We start from the raw sequence: 20,841 nt of genomic DNA on the forward strand, positions 1-20,841 counted from the left end.
TTTGATTCATTTTGCTCGCTTTGGTTCATGGCGTTCGCTTCTCGTTTCGGCTGCTAGGAAGTTTCGGAAACGGCATAGGGTAGCTCATTCTTGTGCTCTGGGTTTGGCCTAATCTTGTTTTCGGAGTGTTATTTCTCATGAATCTCGTTGAAACATCCCACATCGCTTCCAGTGAGCACCTTCGCAACTACATGCAAACTGGCCATGTCAAAAGTCTGAACTTTAACAAATTCACCGTGCTTGCAGGACGTTTCATGCGATCCGGTGGTAGTCGAGCTTCGATGGAACTTTTGAGCGAGCCTTGCAAGCAACAGAGTCATGGGTTGATGGATTGATGGTTCCTGGCCTTTGGATTCTCTTGTTCGTCCAGACATTGTACTGTAGCAGCGAGAACTGCTGAGGCAAGTAATGTGCAGAACGTAGTATGATCGCCAAACAGTAGTCGTTCTCTGTCTTTTTAACTCAATCTCCTGTTCGTTGGACCTCATGCCTGGGAAAGGATTTTCTAATGATTGGCTATATTGAAATGAGATGCTATTTTGACCTCCATGTCTCCTAGAATTGTTGAACCAGAATGAAATTCGAGAATTCCAGAGGAAAGATGTCCTTCTTAGCAGCATGACTGCCAGGTGGTCATTATGGTTAAATTCAATATCAGTCTACTCATTTTTTGACTACTTAACTGGTATGTTTTTCAACACCATTTGAACATTCATGGAGCAGAGATGCATGCTCAAGTTTGTTGCAGCTCCTTGTTATGTCAACAAGCATTGGTAATTTCCTTTTGCCGGGTTATGATCTATCCAAGATATCATCTTACATTTCGTGTCTTACGAAGTTTGAATAATGGCGAATTTGCTAACATAATCCATACACTCTGAAACTGAGATGCACAAGTTTGGTGATAGCCTTGAAGAATCACAAACAAGCGGTGCTCTTATGGTGACTTATTCTGTTCATTATGTTTTTTCGACAGCATTCCAGTAGTATTTACCAGCGGTAGAGCTTATGGGAGAGCATAACGAGAAGATGAATCACCAGACTCCGGAGTTGTCGAAGAAGGCCATGCAGAGGAATGTTTCTTCTCTCAAGATTGTATTTCCAGCTCCAAGATCTTCTTCCAGTCACCCACACATGCTGCAGTCTCAATCACATTCTGTTGGCTCTGGAAGCAATGCAGTGATGAGGAGCACTGGACAGACTAGTCCTGATAAGAGCACGTCGTGTTTACCTGCGGGATGCAGATGTCGCACCCCTCTTCCTTTTGCACAACATCAACAAGCACTTTCTTCCAAGACAACCAATTTGAAGCCAGATAATTCCGGTTTGGTGGAGAATATGCTATCTGAAGCAATGGCACAGAATGCGATGGAGGACAACAACAAGACAGAAAGCATAGAAGAAGGGGAATTTATCCTTCATAAATCTCCCGATGCTTCGGTAAAGAGCTCTATGATTGTGCATGATGTCATATGGAGTGGAAATGAGAAAAAGTCTGTTTTGCAAGGGCAATCACATCCTGATGGTTCTAAGAGCAACATGAAGAATATGACTAGAGATTCTCTATCTCGGAAGTGCTTGTTGACTCGTAGAGATTTCCCTCCAGGATGCGGAAATCGTGGCCCATGTCTTAGCTCAACAGAATATCAGAACGAGCTACAAGACATTAGGTTATTAGAAGACCTCAAAGAAGCAGAGTTCATTCCTGAAAAGTCTCCTGATGTTTCGATCAAGTGCTCAGTGACTGCACATGTCTTTAAATGGCATAGGAACAATGATCATGACGGTCTTCAAGGCGTTGGTGCTAAGAGCAACATGAAGAATGTGACTAGAGATTCTCTATCTCAGAAGTGCTTGTTGACCCGTCGAGATTTTCGCCCAGGATGCGGAAGTCGTGGCCCCTGTCTTAGCCCAACAGAACACCAGGATGAGCTTCTGTGTTTTATAGCAACAGGTTTGAAGAAAGATGCTCCTAGTCTGCCAGACATTAGGGTGTTAGAGGACCTCAAAGAAGCAGAGTTCATTCCCAAAAAGTCTCCCGATGCTTCGATCAAGAGCTCAGTGACTGCACATGTCTTTAAATGGCGCGGGAACAATGATCATGATGATCTTCAAGGCGTTGGTGCTAAGGAAGCAGGGTCACAGCCCCAAATTAAATTTCAAACATCTTCCAAGAGTACGTTGAAAAAGGCATGCCTAAGAGAAGAGAACATCCTTTACCATCATTGTGACGAATCAAATAGAGATGTCCGAGATATGATCAAAGAGGCCAAGAAGAGTGTTCAATGTCCTCCTGGCGCATCCCCAATTATGAAGGACCAAGGTTGTAAGAGAAAGTCTCTTGACAAGCGAAGCATCAAGAAGTCATTAGAGGGAAGCGCACCGGATAGCTCGGAAAGTTTGCAGGTTGGTCCACGATCAGATATTGGGAGAGCGAGCACTTCATTTTCTGAGCTCAGAAATGCAAATGTTATGCGCAATAACATGCATAATTTGGCTAGAGACAAGATGACCGAAGCTCTAAGACTCTACAGAGATATTTGTCGCAAGCTCTCTCTAGAAAAATCGAAAGCAGGTAAAAAGAGTACGTGCATTAGGAGGATAGATTTTCATGCTGCGAAAGAGGTCAAGAAAAGAGTAGGATATGTCCACGGCGCAAAGCAATTTATAGGAGCTGTTCCAGGAGTAGAAGTTGGTGACAAATTCCATTACAGGATGGAACTCGCTGTTGTCGGGCTCCATCGCCCTCCTCAGAATGGCATCGATTACATGGGATCTCACCCAGACATCCTAGCCACGAGTGTTGTCGCTTCCTGGGATTATACAGATAATCTCAGTAACCCCGATGAGCTGGTTTATTTGGGCCAGGGTGGAATGCCTGGTCGTGACAAGGAGGCTGAAGATCAGAAGCTTACTCGAGGGAATTTAGCTCTAGTGAACAGCATGAAGAGAAACAAGCCAGTAAGAGTGATTCGCAAGGATAGGGATCACACTTTCACGTATGACGGGCTGTATGTGGTGAACAGTTACCGAAAGCTACATCGAGAGAATAGGCAAATGGTCTTCAAATTCCTGATGAAGAGACTCCCAGATCAACCTGAGATTGGCCGGAAGAAGAAGATGAAAGTGCTCGAGCCATCGTGATGGGAAGAATTGACGCCCATCATTACGAAAGAAGAGAGAGATTGAACATTCTGAGTCTTAGAATACACAGTTGTTGTGCGTGGTAGATCAAGCTAACGTTTTGTTTTGCAGACATGTCATTTCTGTGATTTTTATCCTCTGTGTTCCTAGGAACGTTACCATCGTATCGCTTGTTTACAGTTTGCTTTGATGGAACTCTTTTTTAGAGCAACTGTAGTTGTAGTTTACGTTAGTAATACCAAAAGACAAGGATTGCAAATTCGCTCGTTGCCGGTCATGAGATCAGCAAATGGCTTGTTTGCTTAGGATTTGAAAAAAAAAAAAAACTTTTTCCTTACCGTCAAACTTGACAATATCCTCTCTTTTAAAAAAAAAAAAAGAAGAAATTATATATGAATTTACATATCAAACGTTTTAAATCTTTTGAATTTAAGGAAAGTCGAAGTGTTTGAGAAGGCAAAAGATCCTTGCTGCACTAGTAAGCATCTTACGATGGATTTAACTAGCATCCCGACGTGCTTATCAAGTCATAAATGAAGAAATTACAATCTTCAATGCATTGATTGGTATCGTTTTATGTATACTCAACGAGTGCAATTTGGACATTGAAGGCACTCATTAACACGACACGTTTATGATTATCATGAATTCTACAGCCAATTTTTAATTTCTAGTGTCATCCACCCAAGCCAGCTCTAGAGTCAAAATTCGACTGCTATCGGCTTGGTTGGTTGTGCGGAAAGCATGGGAGATGGAACTCCATTGATGACAGTGACAATTCATGTCTACGGAGAATGAGTGATCCCGGTTCTTTCATTATTGATTTTTAAATCTGACGACTTCATAATTTGATCATTCTCATAAAATTGAATTAAAAAAAAAGTAAATAATTAACAAGTAATAATGGCAACAATTAATGAATAAACAAATATCAAGATGCTGAAGATTCCACGCTCAGGTACAGTACAACAAACGACTTGACCTTTACTCTCTCTCTCTGTCTCTCTCTCCTCTCTGTCCCTGGGGTAGTGGTGGAGCTCCACGGTCTCTCTCTCTCTCTCTCTCTCTCTCTGCCGAAGCTGTGAGGCTCAAATTCTCATCTTCTCCATCCATTTCCCCCCTGCGACAAGGATTTGGAATCCCTCGCCGCTTCGGCCGGTGCCCTGCTCGCCACTCGGTACTCTTCTTCTCTAGCCGGCTCCTCCTCTCTCTCGATTTGCTCGTTCCGTTTAGGGGTTCTTTTGCGGATTATGATTGCTCTTCGATTGGCGTCTGACCGCTGCTTTCGAAGATCTATAGCCACCGGGTGTCTCTGGATTTCGCGCGAATTGCGATTCCCCGGGGTACCTTGGGATGAATATCATCGAGTTTGTGGGTTTTGGGTCGTGCGATGTGGCGTTCGCTGAAGGGGGCTCTTTTGTTCCCTTTTTTCCAGCTAAGGAATAGGTCGAATTTGCAGTACTTCTCTTTGTAATTGGTCGATTTTTTCTTTCTGGGAAACGACTGGATTTTGCCCAGTACTGGGACTTTTCGTTTCGTTCATTTTCTGTTGGCGAGACAGGGGAAAGTGGTCGATTTCTTTTGTGACATTTGATGATTGGAGTGCTTCCCTCGTGTTTCTTCTCTTTGTGGTGTAATCTCGCTGTGATTTTGTTTTTGGTTTCTACCATTTGTCCTGCTGTTCCCAATTCACAAACTCTAGCTTCTCAAAGAGAACAAGGTATTGTGCATGGATGGTATCGCTTGTTCTTCATTTCTTACATTTGTTGAGTTGCCGCTCGTGCTTGTTCAGCCCCTGTCATGCTGAATGCAGAGACAAGTTCTTAGCTTAGTTGAAGAATCAGTGAGTATTCCTCCCGCCCTCCCCCCCCTTTCCTTTTTTTTGGTTTTGCTTTGTTTCTTGGAAGATTTTCATGGGTTCATGTTGACAAATTTGGTGTACAATCTCTTCTACACCCACCTTACATAGGTAAACCTCTATGTCTGGTTTTACAGGAACTTCCTGCCATAGGTATATCAAGTTATCAGCAATGCTTCTTGAATCGTGCAAATGCAATTTGACAATTTCAGTTCCAAGTTTTGGAAGCTTAGGAGCTTCTCTTCTAGTTGGGTTAGGCTTCTGATGTGTGGCTTAAATCAACATAAAGTTCGTCTGTACTGGAGTTGTTGTTTTTTGTAGTAAAAAAGAAACCGGTCCTCTTATGTAATTTTTTTTTTTTAACTGAGGTAAGCTTCAACTGCTTGTTTTAAATTGGTTGTAGGTAACAAGCACGATGTCTGATGGAGAGGAGACACATTGGTGCTACCAGTGCAGGCAGCGATTCGGTCTTCATGACCGAGAAGTAATTTGCCCTTTCTGCAATGGAGGTTTCGTGCAGGAACTGACCGAAATTCATGGCTCACCTACTGAAGAATATTTCATGCCTAACTCTGCGGACATTCCTCCCGGAGTGCCTCATATGTTTGATATTATGTACGCGTTGATGAGAGAAGGTGGTATTGGCTCGAGGAGAGGATTCAGGGGCGCTGCTGGTTCTATGATGAGAGAGGCAATTGCTGGCCAGAATCCCAACTTTGATGGTAGAAGGCATCTCAATTCAGTTCCAGAAGAAACACGGGGAATCATTCCTCCCACTCCTTTCATGGCATTTCACGGTCAAATACCCGATTCTGCCTTCTTGCACCACGGTAGAGCGGATGGACCGAGGGACATTGACTTCGATGATTATTTTATGGGCCCAGGACTGGAAGAACTGATCGAGTTTCTATCTCTGAATGACCAGAGAGGGCCAGCCCCTGCATCTCGTTCTGCAATTGATGCAATGCCGACCATCAAAATCACCCAGACGCATCTACGTGCTGATGCAGATTGCCCTGTCTGCAAAGAGGAATTTGAGTTGGGGTCAGAAGCGAGAATGATGCCTTGCCACCATATTTATCACTCCGACTGCATCATCCCCTGGTTAGTTCGGCACAATTCATGCCCGGTTTGCCGCTTTGAGATGCCTGCTCAGGGGAGTGATGGTAGTAGCCATGATGGAATGTGGAATGCTCGGCGAACCCATGGAAGGAATCGTCGCCTGTCTTCTACGAGGCCTCTCTAGCTCTTCATACCCAAGCATATCACTATGTCCAAAGGAATCGCCAGATGGGAGTGATCTGGAAATGACTGTTGGATTTCCGAGTGTCGCCTTTCAATAGATAAATAAGCACTTCCACAACACTGACGGAGGTAAAGAGATACTTCCCGGTGCATTTGTATATATGGGTAGGTGTGGGATTTCATATCGGACACGAAGTCTTTGCGGATTCTGTACTGTTTGTAACTCTGTTCCGTTCTTCAAAACACATGCCTGTTTAGACCTGCTGTTGTTGAAATGAACCCGCTGTTGCTGGCTTGCTCATATGTGAAGCATTGCAGATCACATCTGTGAATCTGAAATGCAGAGAAGGCGTTTTCTTGCTTGATTTCTTGAAAATTTCTCATGCAGCTTGGTGTTTGCTTCAGTTGCCTTTTTTCATACGTTCGGCCTACTGTTTCGGGGTCTGTCTGGGATGACTTTTAGCTTTTAAGATTTTGATTTTAATGTTGAAAAGTACAAGATGATATTGTTATTTTTCATTTTGACAGGAAAGTTATGAGCAAAACTCATAATTCACCCGAACAGACAGACTTAACTATCTGTTTAAATGGATTATAAATTTATTTTTTAATCCATACTTTGATGTCATGGATTCTTAATGGATTCTTAAATGAGTTAGTTATAAGTCGACGGATGATAAATGGGTTTAGAACGACAAAATTAATATATATATATGGAAATAAGTTCACAATTATCCAAATCCGACCTGTGTAAGAATTTTCCTGCAAACGTGAGACTTCCTAGTTTCCGTCCCATGTGGAAGACCATGCGATGTATAACTTGTATTAACTACTTTTCTTTTAAAGTAATTTATTTTTAATATAATTTACATAATATTCAAAATTAAAATTATCTTTGAACGAAAATACCCTTGACCAGCGAGAATATTTGATCGGCCGGTGAGTTCGGACTTTTATTTAAAACTGTTATGTCATTTTAGGGTCTTATTTGAAATATTCGCTCGTGGAATAAAATAAAATAAATTTAGAGACGGGATAAAATATGGCCACATCTTTTGGTGAAATTAGCTTTAGATGGGTCGGATCTTGTTCCTATTTTACATAGGGTGAATGATGGGTCCTATATACCAAATCTTATTTAACAGCTTTGTTTGGACATTAATCACATTAAACAGTTGTTATTGCAGAATAAACACTAGCAGATGGAGTAATAATTACACTGCGTTTTAGTAATGTGGTTAGGTTCGGATATGAATATAAGTCACTACATTCAAAATTGTGTATAAATGGATCGGTTTGGGCGGGATCATTTTCGACTCAACCCGCCATTTAACGACCCACTCAAGGGTAATCGGAGATCATTGCCGTAATTATCTACTTATTGCATTTCGTTCCACTTTTTGTATCGGGTAAAAGACATAAATGATCAATGAACTTTGAGCCGACATGTAATGTGGTCTCCGAACTTTTAACTTGTTCAGTTTAATATGCAATGTCGTCATCAAATTTTAATTTGTTCAATATACTTCTTGGACCAACTTAGTACATGAAATGTACGAAGATATTCAATATTAGATCCAAATTTAAATTAATATAAGAATAATATTTTCGTATTTTCATAGACTAAATTAAACGTATGCATGAAAAGTACTTCCCTCCGACCAAATTTACCGAACACGGCATTCACGTTGGCGTCCGAAGTGGAAAGGCGATTTCGGCGGCGAGTGAAGACAAGAAAGGGATTGATGAACCCTGATATCCGTTCGATACCCTTCTTCTTCTTCTTCTTCTGCTGCTGCTGCTCATTAATTTCCTACTCACCAACTTCACTTCACCTACTCTCTCTTTCTCTCTCTCTCTCTCTCTCTCTCTCTCTTGCTGGAGAGTTTTTCGCCTTCGCGCGGAAGCATTCGGAGGATTGAGTTCGGCTTCGGAGCTTGACGATTGAGGATGATGGCGGCGACCACCGTGGCTTCTTCTTCTTCTTCTTCCTTCCACTGCAATCGCATCGTCTACCCGTCGCCCAATTTCTCGCGGAGCAGCTGGGTCCGACCTTCCGTGCGACATGGTTCGTCTTCCTCTTGTCTGCGACGGAATGCGTCCGTCAGAGCCATGGTGTCCGAGCCGAAAACGGGGAAACAACAGCTCGAGGTCTTGTGGAACTCTCTCTGTTTGTGTTGTTGGTGTTGTTGGTGTTGCTGCGTGTAAGTGTTTGCTTGTTCGCGTTGCTGAGTGCTGGGTGTTGTTTTGGTTGTGGATGGATATAGATAGTGTATGATCCTGATGAGAGGATAAACCAGTTGGCTGATGAAGTGGACAGGGAAGCTCCTCTTTCTAGGCTCACTTTGTTCTCACCTTGCAAGGTACTTCTCTCCTCTTATTTAGGGATTTATCTACTTTTTTTCTTAAATTTTTTTTCTGAGGTTTTTTTGCTACAAGTATTCTGGTGGTTTTTGCACTGATTTTGGTAATCTATGGGGCAGGTTAATGTCTTTTTGAGAATCACTAGGAAGAGAGATGATGGGTACCATGATCTGGCCTCTCTGTTTCATGTGAGTTTTCTCAGTCTTGATCATCCTTTTTGCTTCCATGACCCTGTTTATGGTGCGAAATGTATTTAGGTATTGCTTTGGGTTCATATAGAAGCACAGTAGTGTAGCACGAGATTTTCGGAGGTTGGGCTAATCTATATGCGTGCTTCCAGGTAATTAGTTTGGGGGACATAATCAAGTTCTCTTTGTCACCTTCCCAAACAAAGGATGGACTTTCAACGAATGTGTCTGGCGTACCTCTTGATGACAAGAATTTGGTATTTCCTATACCTGAGGGGTTCGGTTCATTTCACTGTCACCGTGTTCTTGGCATCATTACAATAACTAATATGTGATTGTAATTTTCTTTGATGTTTGGCAGATTATCAAAGCACTGAATCTCTACAGGAAAAAGACTGGCAGCAACAAATTCTTTTGGGTGAGAAGCTGCCCCTTTTGTTGGTATTTGAGTCTGTTCATGTGTGCATATAATTCTGATAATTCCTCAAAACTGGCGGGTGTGGCAGAAAGTGTTGTCTCTAGACAGTAAATGATATTGCGTTTCTTATGTTCCATTTGCTTCAGTGAATTACATCAGGACTTTCATTAACTTTGAATTATTACAAACTACAGAGAATTGTGGCAATGTTAAAAAGCAAAAATGTCTTTGAATGTACAGTAAACATCAAAGTCAATGGGAATTACGGAATTGTTTTTTTGGTAAAGCAAAATTTCTTTTTTTTTTGGGTAAAGGGAATTACGGAACTGTTGTCCCTAACTTAATCTTATATTGATGTAGACAAGAGTTCCAACTAAAAGGGATATCACAATTTTAGAGTAAATTATGCTGGAATCCCTATGTGTAATGTAAATAGCTGAACATCTGCCAGAGTCCCACATTCTTCTATGTCCTTCTCAGAGTTTTGACCAGAGACTCAAATTGGGACACATGGCAGGTCCATCTTGACAAAAAAGTACCAACTGGAGCAGGACTTGGTGGTGGAAGTAGTAATGCGGCAACTGCACTTTGGGCTGCAAACCAATTCAATAGTTGTATTGCAACTGAGAAGGAACTTCAAGAATGGTCTGGTGAAATTGGTTCAGATATTCCCTTTTTCTTCTCCCATGGTGCAGCATATTGTACTGGTCGAGGTGAGGTATGTCTAAACTTACAGAATACTTGCTGTTAGTCAGTTATTTTCTCGTTCCTTGTTCAAACCTTACTATTCCAGTGGTGTTTTTAGCAGAAAGCACTTCTATGGTATCCATTCATTTGCTCTATGAGCTTAAGAAGTCTATGGTGGTAGTGCTCTGTGCCTAGGTTCCCCAATAATGCTTTGGAAGGAAATAAAACTTGACCCTAACAAGACTCTGATTTCCTCCTCTTGGCCTTGCGGCCACTTAGTTGATTAGAGTGTTCATAAACCTGTGCTATGCATCTGCGTGGAAGATGATGAATTTATGATGATCTTCTAATTCATTAATCAGGTTTTTCTGTGTACTTCTTCTATACCTTTACGTTTTCTTTGGTAAGTTAATATGATTCCAAGTTGCACCCGGTCATTATATATCCCATATTTTTCTAGGTGGTTCAAGATATCCCTCCACCTATATCCTTGGACATTCCGATGGTTCTAATAAAACCTCCACAGGCATGTTCCACTGCTGAAGTTTACAAGGTAATAGAGTTGTGAGTAGTTAACAAAAACTCTAGTCACCTTACTCCCTATGTGCTGACAATTTTGTCCGAGGATGTCTTTTCCTATTCTCAGCGTCTACAGTTGGACAAGACTAGTAATGTTGATCCTTTAGCCTTGCTGGAAAAGCTGTCAAAGGATGGAATATCTCAAGATGTATGCATCAACGATTTGGGTAAATGAACATGACTGCACTTGATCTTGCCTTTCCTCTGTTGCTTTCTGTTCGGAAAACTTATTCTGTGTGACTTTGTGACCAACCAATTGTTGATACCTTTTTTCTTTTATATAGTTTCATTTGCAGAGAATTCCTTTCATACTGCAATGAATATATAGATTTATATGATGCCAGGCTTATTTTGGCCAAGCAAAAGACTTATGATCAGACATTCTCATCTTATATTTGCTGGTGTTTGTCATAGAGACAGAATTATATGCTATCAGAAGTTTGATAGTTCAAATGTTTATATTTCCTTGCAGAAGCTCCAGCGTTTGAGGTACTACCATCCCTTAAACGGTTAAAGCAGCGAATAATGGCTGCTGGCCGCGGACAGTATGATGCTGTTTTCATGTCTGGAAGGTACAACAAGGAAAAAATAAAGTGATACCAGTCTAAAGTTCTAATATCCTGTGCAGAGAGTAAAGTTGTCAGAGGAATATATTTATTTTGCTTAAATTATCACCGAAAGCATCGGATGTTGATGTGACTTTTAAGGCTCAAATGTATACAAAGCCATTGTATTAGGATTGAGTAGGAAAAACCTTTATAGGTTTTTCATTCAATAGGAGGAGGCATTCATTAATTCTGCCAAAGTGAGTCCATAACGAAGCGTCAACCTAATCCTCAATTGTTGTAAGTGTATCACGTTCTTATATTTCTCATCCATTGACCTAAAATACTAGAAAAACCTTGAAGTGGATCATTTTTCATGTAAGGATGAAAATCATTAGCATGTGTGTTTGGTGTGAGAAGGCTCATAACTGACTTCAAAATAATACCAACATACTGCTGAAACTCTTTTTGTACCTTGTAAGCTAAGGACACAGACTTTTAGCCTCATACAAGATAATCCCGATTCATTTTTCTAGTGAACCGTTGACCACACAGGATAGTTACTTGCAGCTCCAATATTTTCGCTAGCAACCTCAACTTCTGGACTCCCTACCTTCGTCACTTTCTGTCCCAGTGCTAGCTAGTCTCATCTCTGATAAACTGTGATAATGGATTTTATGATGCTTGCCTCTAAAAATATAGCTTTTTGAAAGAAAACCAAACTGTAAAGTTTCAAACATGGGTTTGAAGTTTAGAATAGAAACTGATGCCTGAATTATTACAGTTGTGGCACCCATTTGGACTTTTGTCATTCAGGATTGTCCAACATCTATAATCTTCATCAAAATCTGGTAGTCCTTTTTTCTTTTTGGCCTAAACAATTCTGGTTTGGACTCTAGTTGAAAAAAAGAGTCCTTGTATTGAAATGTTTTCATAAAAGGTACAGGTCATCCATTATCCAAATTACCTGTTGTAAGTATGGCTTAGATTCAGTTCATATTAGATAGACAATGGTAGCAATATAAGCTACCCTAAGTGTTGAACATATGGGAAGTCACTCTGGTGCAATTACCCGAAATATCCTGTGTTTAAATTGTTTGGATAGTGAGCTGGGCATCATTGTGATTGCACTGTTCCTTGCGGCGTCTGCTCTCATCCCAGGAGAGTTGGCTTTGAATGTTTTCGGATCTTCTTATACGTTCCAGGATCATGTTCTGATATCACGTATTCTCTTCTATTCCCGCAAACTAATTTCCCTATGGTGTCCAAATTTGTCTGATGTAGTGGGAGCACAATCGTCGGAGTTGGTTCACCAGACCCTCCACTGTTTGTCTACAATGAAGAAGAATACAAGGATGTATTCTTATCAGGTAAGTTACTTAAGTATTGTCAACTAGTTATATGTTTGTTTCCTTTCTCGTTACGATAGCAAGCTTATCATGGCGATTCTTCTGGTTGGAATGGCCATAAAAACCTAGACAGGTTAGAAGCAGAAAAATAAGAAGCAAAATCTGTCACCGGGCTTCAGTGCAGTAAAATATTTGACAAGAACAATCTGGTGATCCATTTCAGAAAAAAATACTTCGTCCTGGATATGCTTATTTTCTGTGGACAGCCCCACATTCTGCTTTCTTAATATATGCTTGATTGGTACTTAATCCCTATATCTAAAGGTCTGAGAGTTGAGACGTAAGGAAATGTTCTGAAGCTAAAGAATTGCCGAGTGCTAATAATTACTGTAAGATCCAGGAACAGGAGAGTCCCTGAGTTTTCTTCTTTTCTGTTGCTACCCATATGTTGAAGAGGTCATGATTTGTTCCTAGTAGGTACGGCCCAGCCTTCTCCAATTGTGCTCTCAACACCAGAGAAAGTAATCCAGTTTTTGCACCCTAAATAATAGGACTTCCTTATCTGTATGTGCATCCCCTGAGGTTGATTGAAGCGTCTTTCACTGTGGCATATACTGTCTAATCATCCTTCAATTCCATATGATTAACTTTCTTCGCATTCTTGGGTGGGTTAGGATGGAGATCAACAGTTGTCTTCTTTAAGTAGTTGTAGAAACAAGGGGAGGACAGCTGTGAGAAAGATGAATGCAATCTTTCGTCGTTCTTTCTTGGACGCAAGATTTACTCTGGTCATGATCTCTGGATGAAATATTTGTCCCGTGCAGAGGCTAACTTCATCACACGGGAGTCCAATGAATGGTACAGAGAACCTGCTTCAACAGCAACCGGTGCTTGTGGTTCAGGCCCTGGTTTTTCCTCGCTGCCATGATAAAACCCCAGCAAGTCCCTCTATGTTGCTTTTCCATGTTCTATATGAACTTCCAGGATATTATATTTGTAAGTCCTAATCGATGAAAAGGAAGTTCTTTCTTCAAGAAATCAATAGGGATTGGCGATATTGGTGGTGATAGCGGTCGCAGCTGTCACTGGTGGCCAATTGCAATAGAGGATCTCTATCCTTCCTAATACAGAATAGAAGGGGAATAGATGATTCCTCGCCTCGCAGGAATTAAATTATCCCTAAATTGATGCCATCTTATAGTTCGAAAGACTCAAGACGGTGCCCGAGAGTTCTCTTGCAAACCACTCGCAAGTTAATAGAGAGGAAAAACTCGAGAGGATACCTTCCCTCTTAGCTCGGTGGTTTGCGAAAGTATTTTGCATTGCAGGTATCGAGAAGTGAACCTTCTTTTTGTCATGATAAAACGATTTGGGCGCCTTACAAATTACTCTCTAGTTCAGTCAACCATCCAAATAACACTCGGCCAGTCTTATTTGATACTAAGAAGGGCAGGGAATGGAAAATCTGGAATGATAAGCACTCTTTTCAACCTTTTCTCCAAGCGTAGCAGAGCAAAAACAAAGCTCGAAAGTCTTTTTTGGGCGCCACTGGATGAGTCAGGAGCCAGCTGAAATTGTACTTTCCAGTAATGGCAAAAAGCTGTTTTGCCTGGAGCGGACAAAACATGGGCGGCGATTCAAGTCAAATTGTCAACTGATTAGTGATGGCGTAGATGTTAAAACGGGGATACTCCGATTCCACCTCTGACTAAAAGCAAAGATGAAGGAATCTCTCTCCCCCCATGCAGACAGAAGACAACTAAAGGACACTGCAATGCAATTTTCACAACAAGGTCATGCAACAAGATCAACTCAGATACGAAATCCAAATGCCATTCTTTCCTTTTCAAGTCTTTTTTTCTTTTCCATTTTATTTGTGCTCCTTGAAATCCTATCGGAGGGGCCTACAGAGAAGGGGAAGAGACGAACTCTCTAGGCAAGCTAAAAAGATCCTTTCCTTCAAAAGGGGACGTCCACTCCCGAGAACCTGGAGCAGATGTGTCCGTAGTCGCTCCCGATGCATCTTGTAGTCCCATGAGAGAAACGCCATTTCCATTGGACGGAGGAGCAGGTCTCATGCCAATGTGGGAGCCCGCTGTAGGAACATCTGAATCAAACATGGTTGCCTTGTTCTTCATTAAAGAGGTCAACCCCATCAACCAATTTGTAGATCTTGGGGAAGACAAACCCCGATCCAACGACCAGTCGACATTGGTGTAATCAAACTGCTGCCCAACTGAACTGTTGCTCCAGTCCACTGGAGAAGCAGCCCCTGATGAACCAGAAGAATTCAACCCAGAAAACAGTCCAAGGGAAGAAGCAGCCGCGAGTGTAGGAGGTGCATTCGTTCTACTCCACGAACCATTACCTTGGGTTGTCCCAGGCATATCTCCCAAACCCCCACCTTGTATGAATTGCTGATGCTGTTGAAAACCCATAGTTCCTCTATTCCCTGGTGACTCCAATGGACTGCTTCCGAGACCCAATTGTTGTTGATAATAAAATTGGGGATATATCTGACCTGAACTCAGATTGCCCGCACCGAGGCTTCTACCACTAGGAATCTGAGGTAGCAACACACCTGACTTCATAATGTCAATGCCATTAGAAGGATGCCAACCAGCACCTGTTCCAGGGGGTGAGCCAACGCTTATAGCAGGAACCTGCTTTGCATTGGCTGATTGTGGTCGCTGCATCATGATAACCGGCTCCCGGACTGTTCCTAGAGGAAGATGTTTTAATTCACCCCCAACAGCAATATAACGGGTCTCACCTTTCGCTGGTGAAGGCAACACCTGAACAGGTGTTGCCATTGAACCGGACCCAGCACCAGGCCGACTCTTCTCAGCCGGCATTGCAGAGTGTTGGGGTTTCATCCAATCCAACTTCTGCTGAAATCTCTTCACAGACTGCACATTCTTCGGCCCGGACTCCAAATAACCACTTGCATTCCCTGAACCTCTTGTGTAATTATAGTCTCTTTCATCTCTTCTCAGCTGGGCTGACAAAGATGGATTTGGTTTAAGCTGGGACATCCCAGAGTTTATGGCAACAGTAGCTGAAAGCTTGCAATTACTTAAACCAGAAGGATCTCCAGATTCTTCTGGTTTAGAAGGAGCAGAAGACAATTCTTGCTTCTGAGTTCTCAACATTTCCGCCGCCTTCTCAAGATCACCCTCACAGGAGACAACAGCTCTCTCCACCTCCTGTTTCGAGCACTTAAACTTGAACACCATATTTGTAATCTGAGAAAGCTCTTCTGTTATGTCAATTTTCAAGTTAGTGCCACCGAACTTTTTATCCTTCTTAGTATCAGCCTCTTCACTCCCTTCGAACAACCACGCAACTGATTCTTCTACTCTACCTTCATTCATTATAAGAGCCATGGTCGCCCGTTCATGAGAAAAGCCCATTGCTACGAGCTGCTGAGCAAGTGCTTCAAGTTTTCTTGACATAAGATAACCGCTGCATCGCTCCTGCAATTCCTGAGCTCGTCTCTCTTTCTGACGCTGATGCTTCTTCTCATTCTTTTGGCGGATTTTCTCTCTTTTGTCGTTGTCAGCTCCTGGGACAGACTCCTGGCGACCAGAAAGATTAGACTTGTTTTCCTTATGGTCTTCCGACTCACCGGACCAGCTGCCATTGTTGGAGACAGAATCGAATTCGACCCCCACAGCAAATGAGCCAGACTGCTCATCTGTCTCATCAATAGTCCTGAAGCGACCATTAGCTTGAAGAGGTGAAGCGGATGAATTTGACACTGTTTCAAGAGAATGGAATGTTCCTAAAAGAGGGTTGTATGCACTGGCAGGGACCCCAGAACCCACAGTTGCAGGTCCAGAGGGCTTGGAGGCAGTCTTTATCGGTTCCTTCCCAGACTTCTTGTCCTTAGACTTGGATTTGGATGCTGGAGACATTTCTAAAAGCCAGCAAGTACCTGAAACGTCACAGATCATAACAACACTGCATTTAATTATCCCATTATAACAGAATCAACAAACCAGCCAAAGTCAACAAGAGAAAAGTAGCTCTAACTACCGAAAAGCCAGATCAGTAAACCTTTTCTCTTTCCCACTTCTAAAAAAATTTACATGGTGACAAGAAGACTGAAACATCTTATAATTGAAAAGGCAGCATCATCCTTCTATTAATGAAAATCGTGACAAGTAACCCACTAACTGTAGCCAAAAACGAGACTGCAAAAACAGCCCCTTGATAGGTTGTAAATACAGCGTACTTACATCTGAGAGAATTTTCAGTTACAACTTCTAAATTCTTTAGGGTGACTCTAATAAGAACAGAAACATTAATGTCCATGCACATTTGTATAATAGGAAGATATGCACCCAATCTGTGAAGAGCCACCATCTAGGAACACTTTCAGGGACTGTATCTTTAACTCACAGGACATGGGGAAAACAAAAATCTAAGTCCAGACACTTGACTTGGAATGAGCCTTAATCATTTTATGGATCAGAAGATAAGGGCCACAAAAGAAACTCAAGGATGGAAACAGATAAAATCATTTCTTATGCTTGAGTGATTCTAAAATAGACAGCACAGCCCCTTCGAGGGCAAAGACATTCTAGAAAGCAGGTGAGAAACTGAACAGCTTTAATTCCACCGATTATAGTCAAGATCATTAACAATTATTTTATCCACCAATCAGTCGTGCAGACTAGATCATGTAAACATAAATCTCGACATCAGAGCATGAGGAGGGGACATTAATTAGCCGACACTTCACATTGATGAAAACAGCAGCTATTCGAATAACTCATACAAAAAAGGTTTGAACATGCATTTAAGGCCTCAAAGAAATTATCAGAGAGGCCAGCCTTCATCTCAATAATACCCCAACAGCTCTGACTATACTCTCTAGAGTCTAAATCATCAAATCCCCCATGTGGTTAGTGTGAGCTTCGACCATAACTACCAACTCCTGAACATCCCCACAAAAACTTTTGATGCCTGGACGCCTCTGGGATTACTATTTAATATTTATGCATTCACTTCCTCTTAGCCCCGTCAATAACCAGTGCTTTTTGCAGGTGTGATCACATATCACCACAAATGCTGTTAATATGAGTGGTCTTATGTGTTCAAGGAGGAACGTGAAAGAGAGAGATGATTCCCAATGTGTACGTGAGAAGTGCGAGATGAACTTAAAAGTAAAAGGCAGAGCTTGCATGCAATCACCACCATCTTCACCCAAATAAAAATTGACTATAACAGAGTACTAAGCCACAACTTGCCTAATCAGACTTCCTCACATGATGGATGACATGCAAACTCCAGCATGTATTCAGAGTGTAAGAATGGCATTGGTCGAAGAGGAAAAAGAGAAGGAAAAATAGGAATGCAAGTACATCACAGCAAGTATAATAAAATCATGATCAGTCGAAAAAACGAATGCTAGCTTGAAAACATGCACAGCCCTCAAGATATATCGATAATTCCCATCGTTGCAGTAATCTCTGCCATAAATCTATAATGGAGGATTCAAAAGGTGAAAGCTGATTTCCCTGTCTCAAGTTCAGAGTCCATCTCAGTCACTATATTACTTGCCAAAAAAAATTTGAACAACTCAAAAGCCCCTTCTTGAGACAGATACCTCGGTCTAGGAAAAAATCTAATGCGGAAAGCAAATACCGACCATAATGTAGATGCACCTAACAATTCTTTTATTCAGTCAGCCAGAATTGCTCAACAGAAATTAAAGAGCATCATCAAACTAACAATGCCCCATACAAGTGCCATCTAAGTTAAGCAATGATTTGGCGTTCTTCTCACTCACCAAAACTGACATTTAACCTCTTGACCACATATAATCCAGTATTGCAACATGTCAACAGCTACGGATGAATTAAAATAACGAAATGCACGACAGAGTGCGAAGGCCAGAAAAAAATGAGTTCTTTCTAGAAATACCTAAACTAGTGAATATAGTAACCCATCAAATGCAGCAGCATGCACTCATTTCGCGCATTTCCCAATCACACCAATAGGAGCCGCGTAAAATCAGAAAATCCCTACCATCGTCACGCCGCTCTGATAACCAATTCACCCGGCACAAACAGAAAAAGGTCAAGCATGAAGGACAAAAAAGAACCAATCGAACGAAATAAGTCACCGCCAATGCCAAAATCGCCCGATCATAAATTAAGGAGGAGAATCACAAAGACTCCGCAGAACGGAGACTCTTCCGTCTCCAGAATACCTAACTCCGGCGACTCAAATCGAAATACCAAACGCACGCCGAGCAGGAAGGGGAGGGAAGACACGAAGAAAAAAAGAACAAAAAAAAAAAACAGAGGACGGATCGGCAATCAAACGCCGCACTCCGTCGCGCAAATCCGCCGATCAACGCGAATGCGCAACCGACGGAGATCGAGAAAACAGTCGCTCGCGAACGAGCGAGGGAGGGAGAGAGACTGACCTGCGGGAGGAGATTGATCGACAGAGGACGGGAGGTCCGATCGATCGATCGATCGTTCCGGCGACGGAGCGGCGATTCACGGAGGGGGAGGAGAGCGAGGGAGGAAGGTGGAGACGGATAGGAATTACGAGGCTCAAAACTAAAATGAAGAATAGGGTTTTTGTTTTTTCCTATATTCGCCCCCGCCCCCTAAATTTTTCTCTCGCCGCTTTTATATTTTAATGAATCAAATAATTTTTTTTTTGGGGGGGGTCCGTTGGAGCAGACAGTTTTTTTTTTTTCTCTCTCTCTCACTAACTGAACGGAACGGCGAACCTCCTTGGACGGCGTCCTCCAATTCTTTCCCATGTTCCCTTTCGCTTCCCGTCCCCTTTCCGATTTTTCCATTTTGGTCCCTCGAGGTTATCCATCTTCGCCGGAAGGAAGCGCCGCCTGCTCTCCTTTTTCCGGAGCGGTGACTCTTGCAGGCCGAGTTTGGCGCGACGGAGTGAAATGGAATTGGTCGGACGGAACTGGATAAGCCGGTGAGCATGGAAATGGAGGATGTGTTCTTCCAGGGCCCGCATTCCTATATTGTGCGGGGGTACGATATGGAAGGTTTATAATAATATCTATTAACTCGGAGATTAAAGTCGAGAATATAAAAAATAAGAGAAAAAGGGGCTGTGTGTTAAATTTTATGTTTGGAACGATGCAGCTTTTGTCTGTTATTTTAAGGATCTTTTTTTTATCTTTTCTCTGAATTTGAAATTGTATGAAATAAACAGCATTGAGATTCTAAGTTAATGTATGTGTCTAAATGATTCAAACATTCTACATTACAAACTGAAGAATCAAACCTTGAAAATTACAAGAGGAATTTAACAAGAAAACAATCACTCGAACAAACGAAAAAATTATTCGATCAATCTTAAATCTATTATACGGATGCTAATTAAGTCCTAAACTTTTCAATTTGACCAATGAAGCTCTAAACATTTTTGCATGAAATTCTAATGTGGTCTTTTCGGCCAATTTTCACCGGAAAATACTGACGTGATGTCCAATTATCGCTAGTCGTCCTATATAACATGCTAACGTGGATAATTTTTGGATCGCCACATCAACTATTTTCAATGGCACTTAGTAAAAATGACTACATTGCAATTTTATGCAATGATTTGAAATTATATTGGCCAAATTTAAAAGTTTAAGGCTGAATTGTCGGCCGTACGTTAGGTTTAGGACCGATTGGGTAATTATCTCCAAATAGACCCATACACTTCTAGCATTTTACTTTTGCTTCCTTTTTGCATATGGATTTTCAGTCCAATTTAGCATGGAGAATCTTTAATCGTTATAAATGTATCTCATTTCTTGCTAAAAAACTTAAGACAGACAAGCATAAAGAAAGCACATTTTAGTTTTTGATAATATTTTAATTTAATTCATATTAACTACAATTAACATCGACATTTATAATTAAGCAAAAATGTCTTATTGTGTTCAAATGAAAATATAACAGAAATTTTAACCAAAAATTATAGAAGGAACGATTTTCAACATTTTAAAGTCGTCGTAGACACTACCCGACAGTACTAAAGGAATTGTGGAAGTATCGAGGCTTAAAACACTCGACTTAGTTCCTCATTGTTCAAATACATAACAATAACATTCGTTGCTTTTAAACCGCCGTTATTACGTCCACCGTTATCCTTAAATTGTTATCTGATTACGTCCCTGATGCATTTTTCTATTCTACTCAATCCATCGATGCCGAAATAATCATATAAACATTAATATAGACTCACATCGATGTTCACCAAATTGACCAATGATATAAATTAAAGGGAAAAGGAAGTAAACCAACTATCGGGTCGCTGTCCGCCACCATGCCTAAGCCGAGGCTCCAACTCTATTTCGCAATTACATTTCGTAAGCATTCTAAACTAAAAAAAAATTTTCGTTTTATAGTTTTAGACACCACGGGATATTTATGTTACGAACTCTTTCCACAACATTTTCATAAGACTTTAGATGAGTTTA

At 41.4% G+C, this 20,841-nt stretch overlaps 4 protein-coding genes across 10 annotated transcripts; 3 read left to right on the plus strand and 1 right to left on the minus strand.

Annotated features, from left to right (window-relative positions):
- LOC115735555 (histone-lysine N-methyltransferase, H3 lysine-9 specific SUVH6-like) lies at positions 1-3,413 on the plus strand. Of its 3 annotated transcripts, none has more exons than XM_048284478.1 (4): positions 1-79; positions 247-685; positions 977-1,606; positions 1,883-3,413. In XM_048284478.1, exons 3-4 carry the CDS (start codon positions 1,009-1,011, stop codon positions 3,142-3,144), a joined length of 1,860 nt encoding a protein of 619 aa, XP_048140435.1. In that variant the 5' UTR covers positions 1-79; positions 247-685; positions 977-1,008; the 3' UTR covers positions 3,145-3,413. The 3 variants fall into 3 exon arrangements, with proteins under 3 accessions (XP_048140435.1, XP_048140434.1, XP_048140433.1); XM_048284477.1 differs by having other exon boundaries at positions 247-405; positions 574-1,606; XM_048284476.1 differs by having other exon boundaries at positions 247-405.
- Positions 3,414-4,080: 667 nt separating this feature from the next.
- On the plus strand, positions 4,081-6,548 carry LOC115735448 (probable E3 ubiquitin-protein ligase RHC1A). 5 transcript variants are annotated; one of them, XM_030666687.2, is made up of 3 exons: positions 4,187-4,200; positions 4,290-4,321; positions 5,406-6,548. In XM_030666687.2, exon 3 carries the CDS (start codon positions 5,418-5,420, stop codon positions 6,246-6,248), a length of 831 nt encoding a protein of 276 aa, XP_030522547.1. In that variant the 5' UTR covers positions 4,187-4,200; positions 4,290-4,321; positions 5,406-5,417; the 3' UTR covers positions 6,249-6,548. The 5 variants fall into 5 exon arrangements, with proteins under 5 accessions (XP_048140160.1, XP_030522547.1, XP_030522548.1 ...); XM_048284202.1 differs by lacking the exons at positions 4,187-4,200; positions 4,290-4,321 and adding exons at positions 4,695-4,966; positions 5,036-5,080; XM_048284203.1 differs by lacking the exons at positions 4,187-4,200; positions 4,290-4,321 and adding an exon at positions 4,081-4,102.
- Positions 6,549-8,141: 1,593 nt separating this feature from the next.
- On the plus strand, positions 8,142-13,429 carry LOC115735447 (4-diphosphocytidyl-2-C-methyl-D-erythritol kinase, chloroplastic). The gene is made up of 11 exons (XM_030666685.2): positions 8,142-8,398; positions 8,515-8,610; positions 8,731-8,799; positions 8,952-9,056; positions 9,161-9,217; positions 9,735-9,935; positions 10,365-10,457; positions 10,551-10,650; positions 10,956-11,055; positions 12,313-12,398; positions 13,202-13,429. The coding sequence occupies exons 1-11, from the start codon at positions 8,198-8,200 to the stop codon at positions 13,303-13,305; spliced, it is 1,212 nt and encodes a 403-aa protein (XP_030522545.1). The 5' UTR covers positions 8,142-8,197; the 3' UTR covers positions 13,306-13,429.
- Positions 13,430-14,137: 708 nt separating this feature from the next.
- On the minus strand, positions 14,138-18,982 carry LOC115735443. Its single transcript, XM_030666681.2, has 2 exons — positions 18,817-18,982; positions 14,138-16,314 (listed from the first exon to the last, which is right to left on the minus strand). Exon 2 carries the CDS (start codon positions 16,292-16,294, stop codon positions 14,282-14,284), a length of 2,013 nt encoding a protein of 670 aa, XP_030522541.1. The 5' UTR covers positions 16,295-16,314; positions 18,817-18,982; the 3' UTR covers positions 14,138-14,281.
- Between the last annotated feature and the right edge of the window lie 1,859 nt (positions 18,983-20,841).

This window comes from Rhodamnia argentea, chromosome 8 (assembly GCF_020921035.1).
Source record: "Rhodamnia argentea isolate NSW1041297 chromosome 8, ASM2092103v1, whole genome shotgun sequence".
Lineage (NCBI taxonomy): Eukaryota > Viridiplantae > Streptophyta > Magnoliopsida > Myrtales > Myrtaceae > Rhodamnia > Rhodamnia argentea.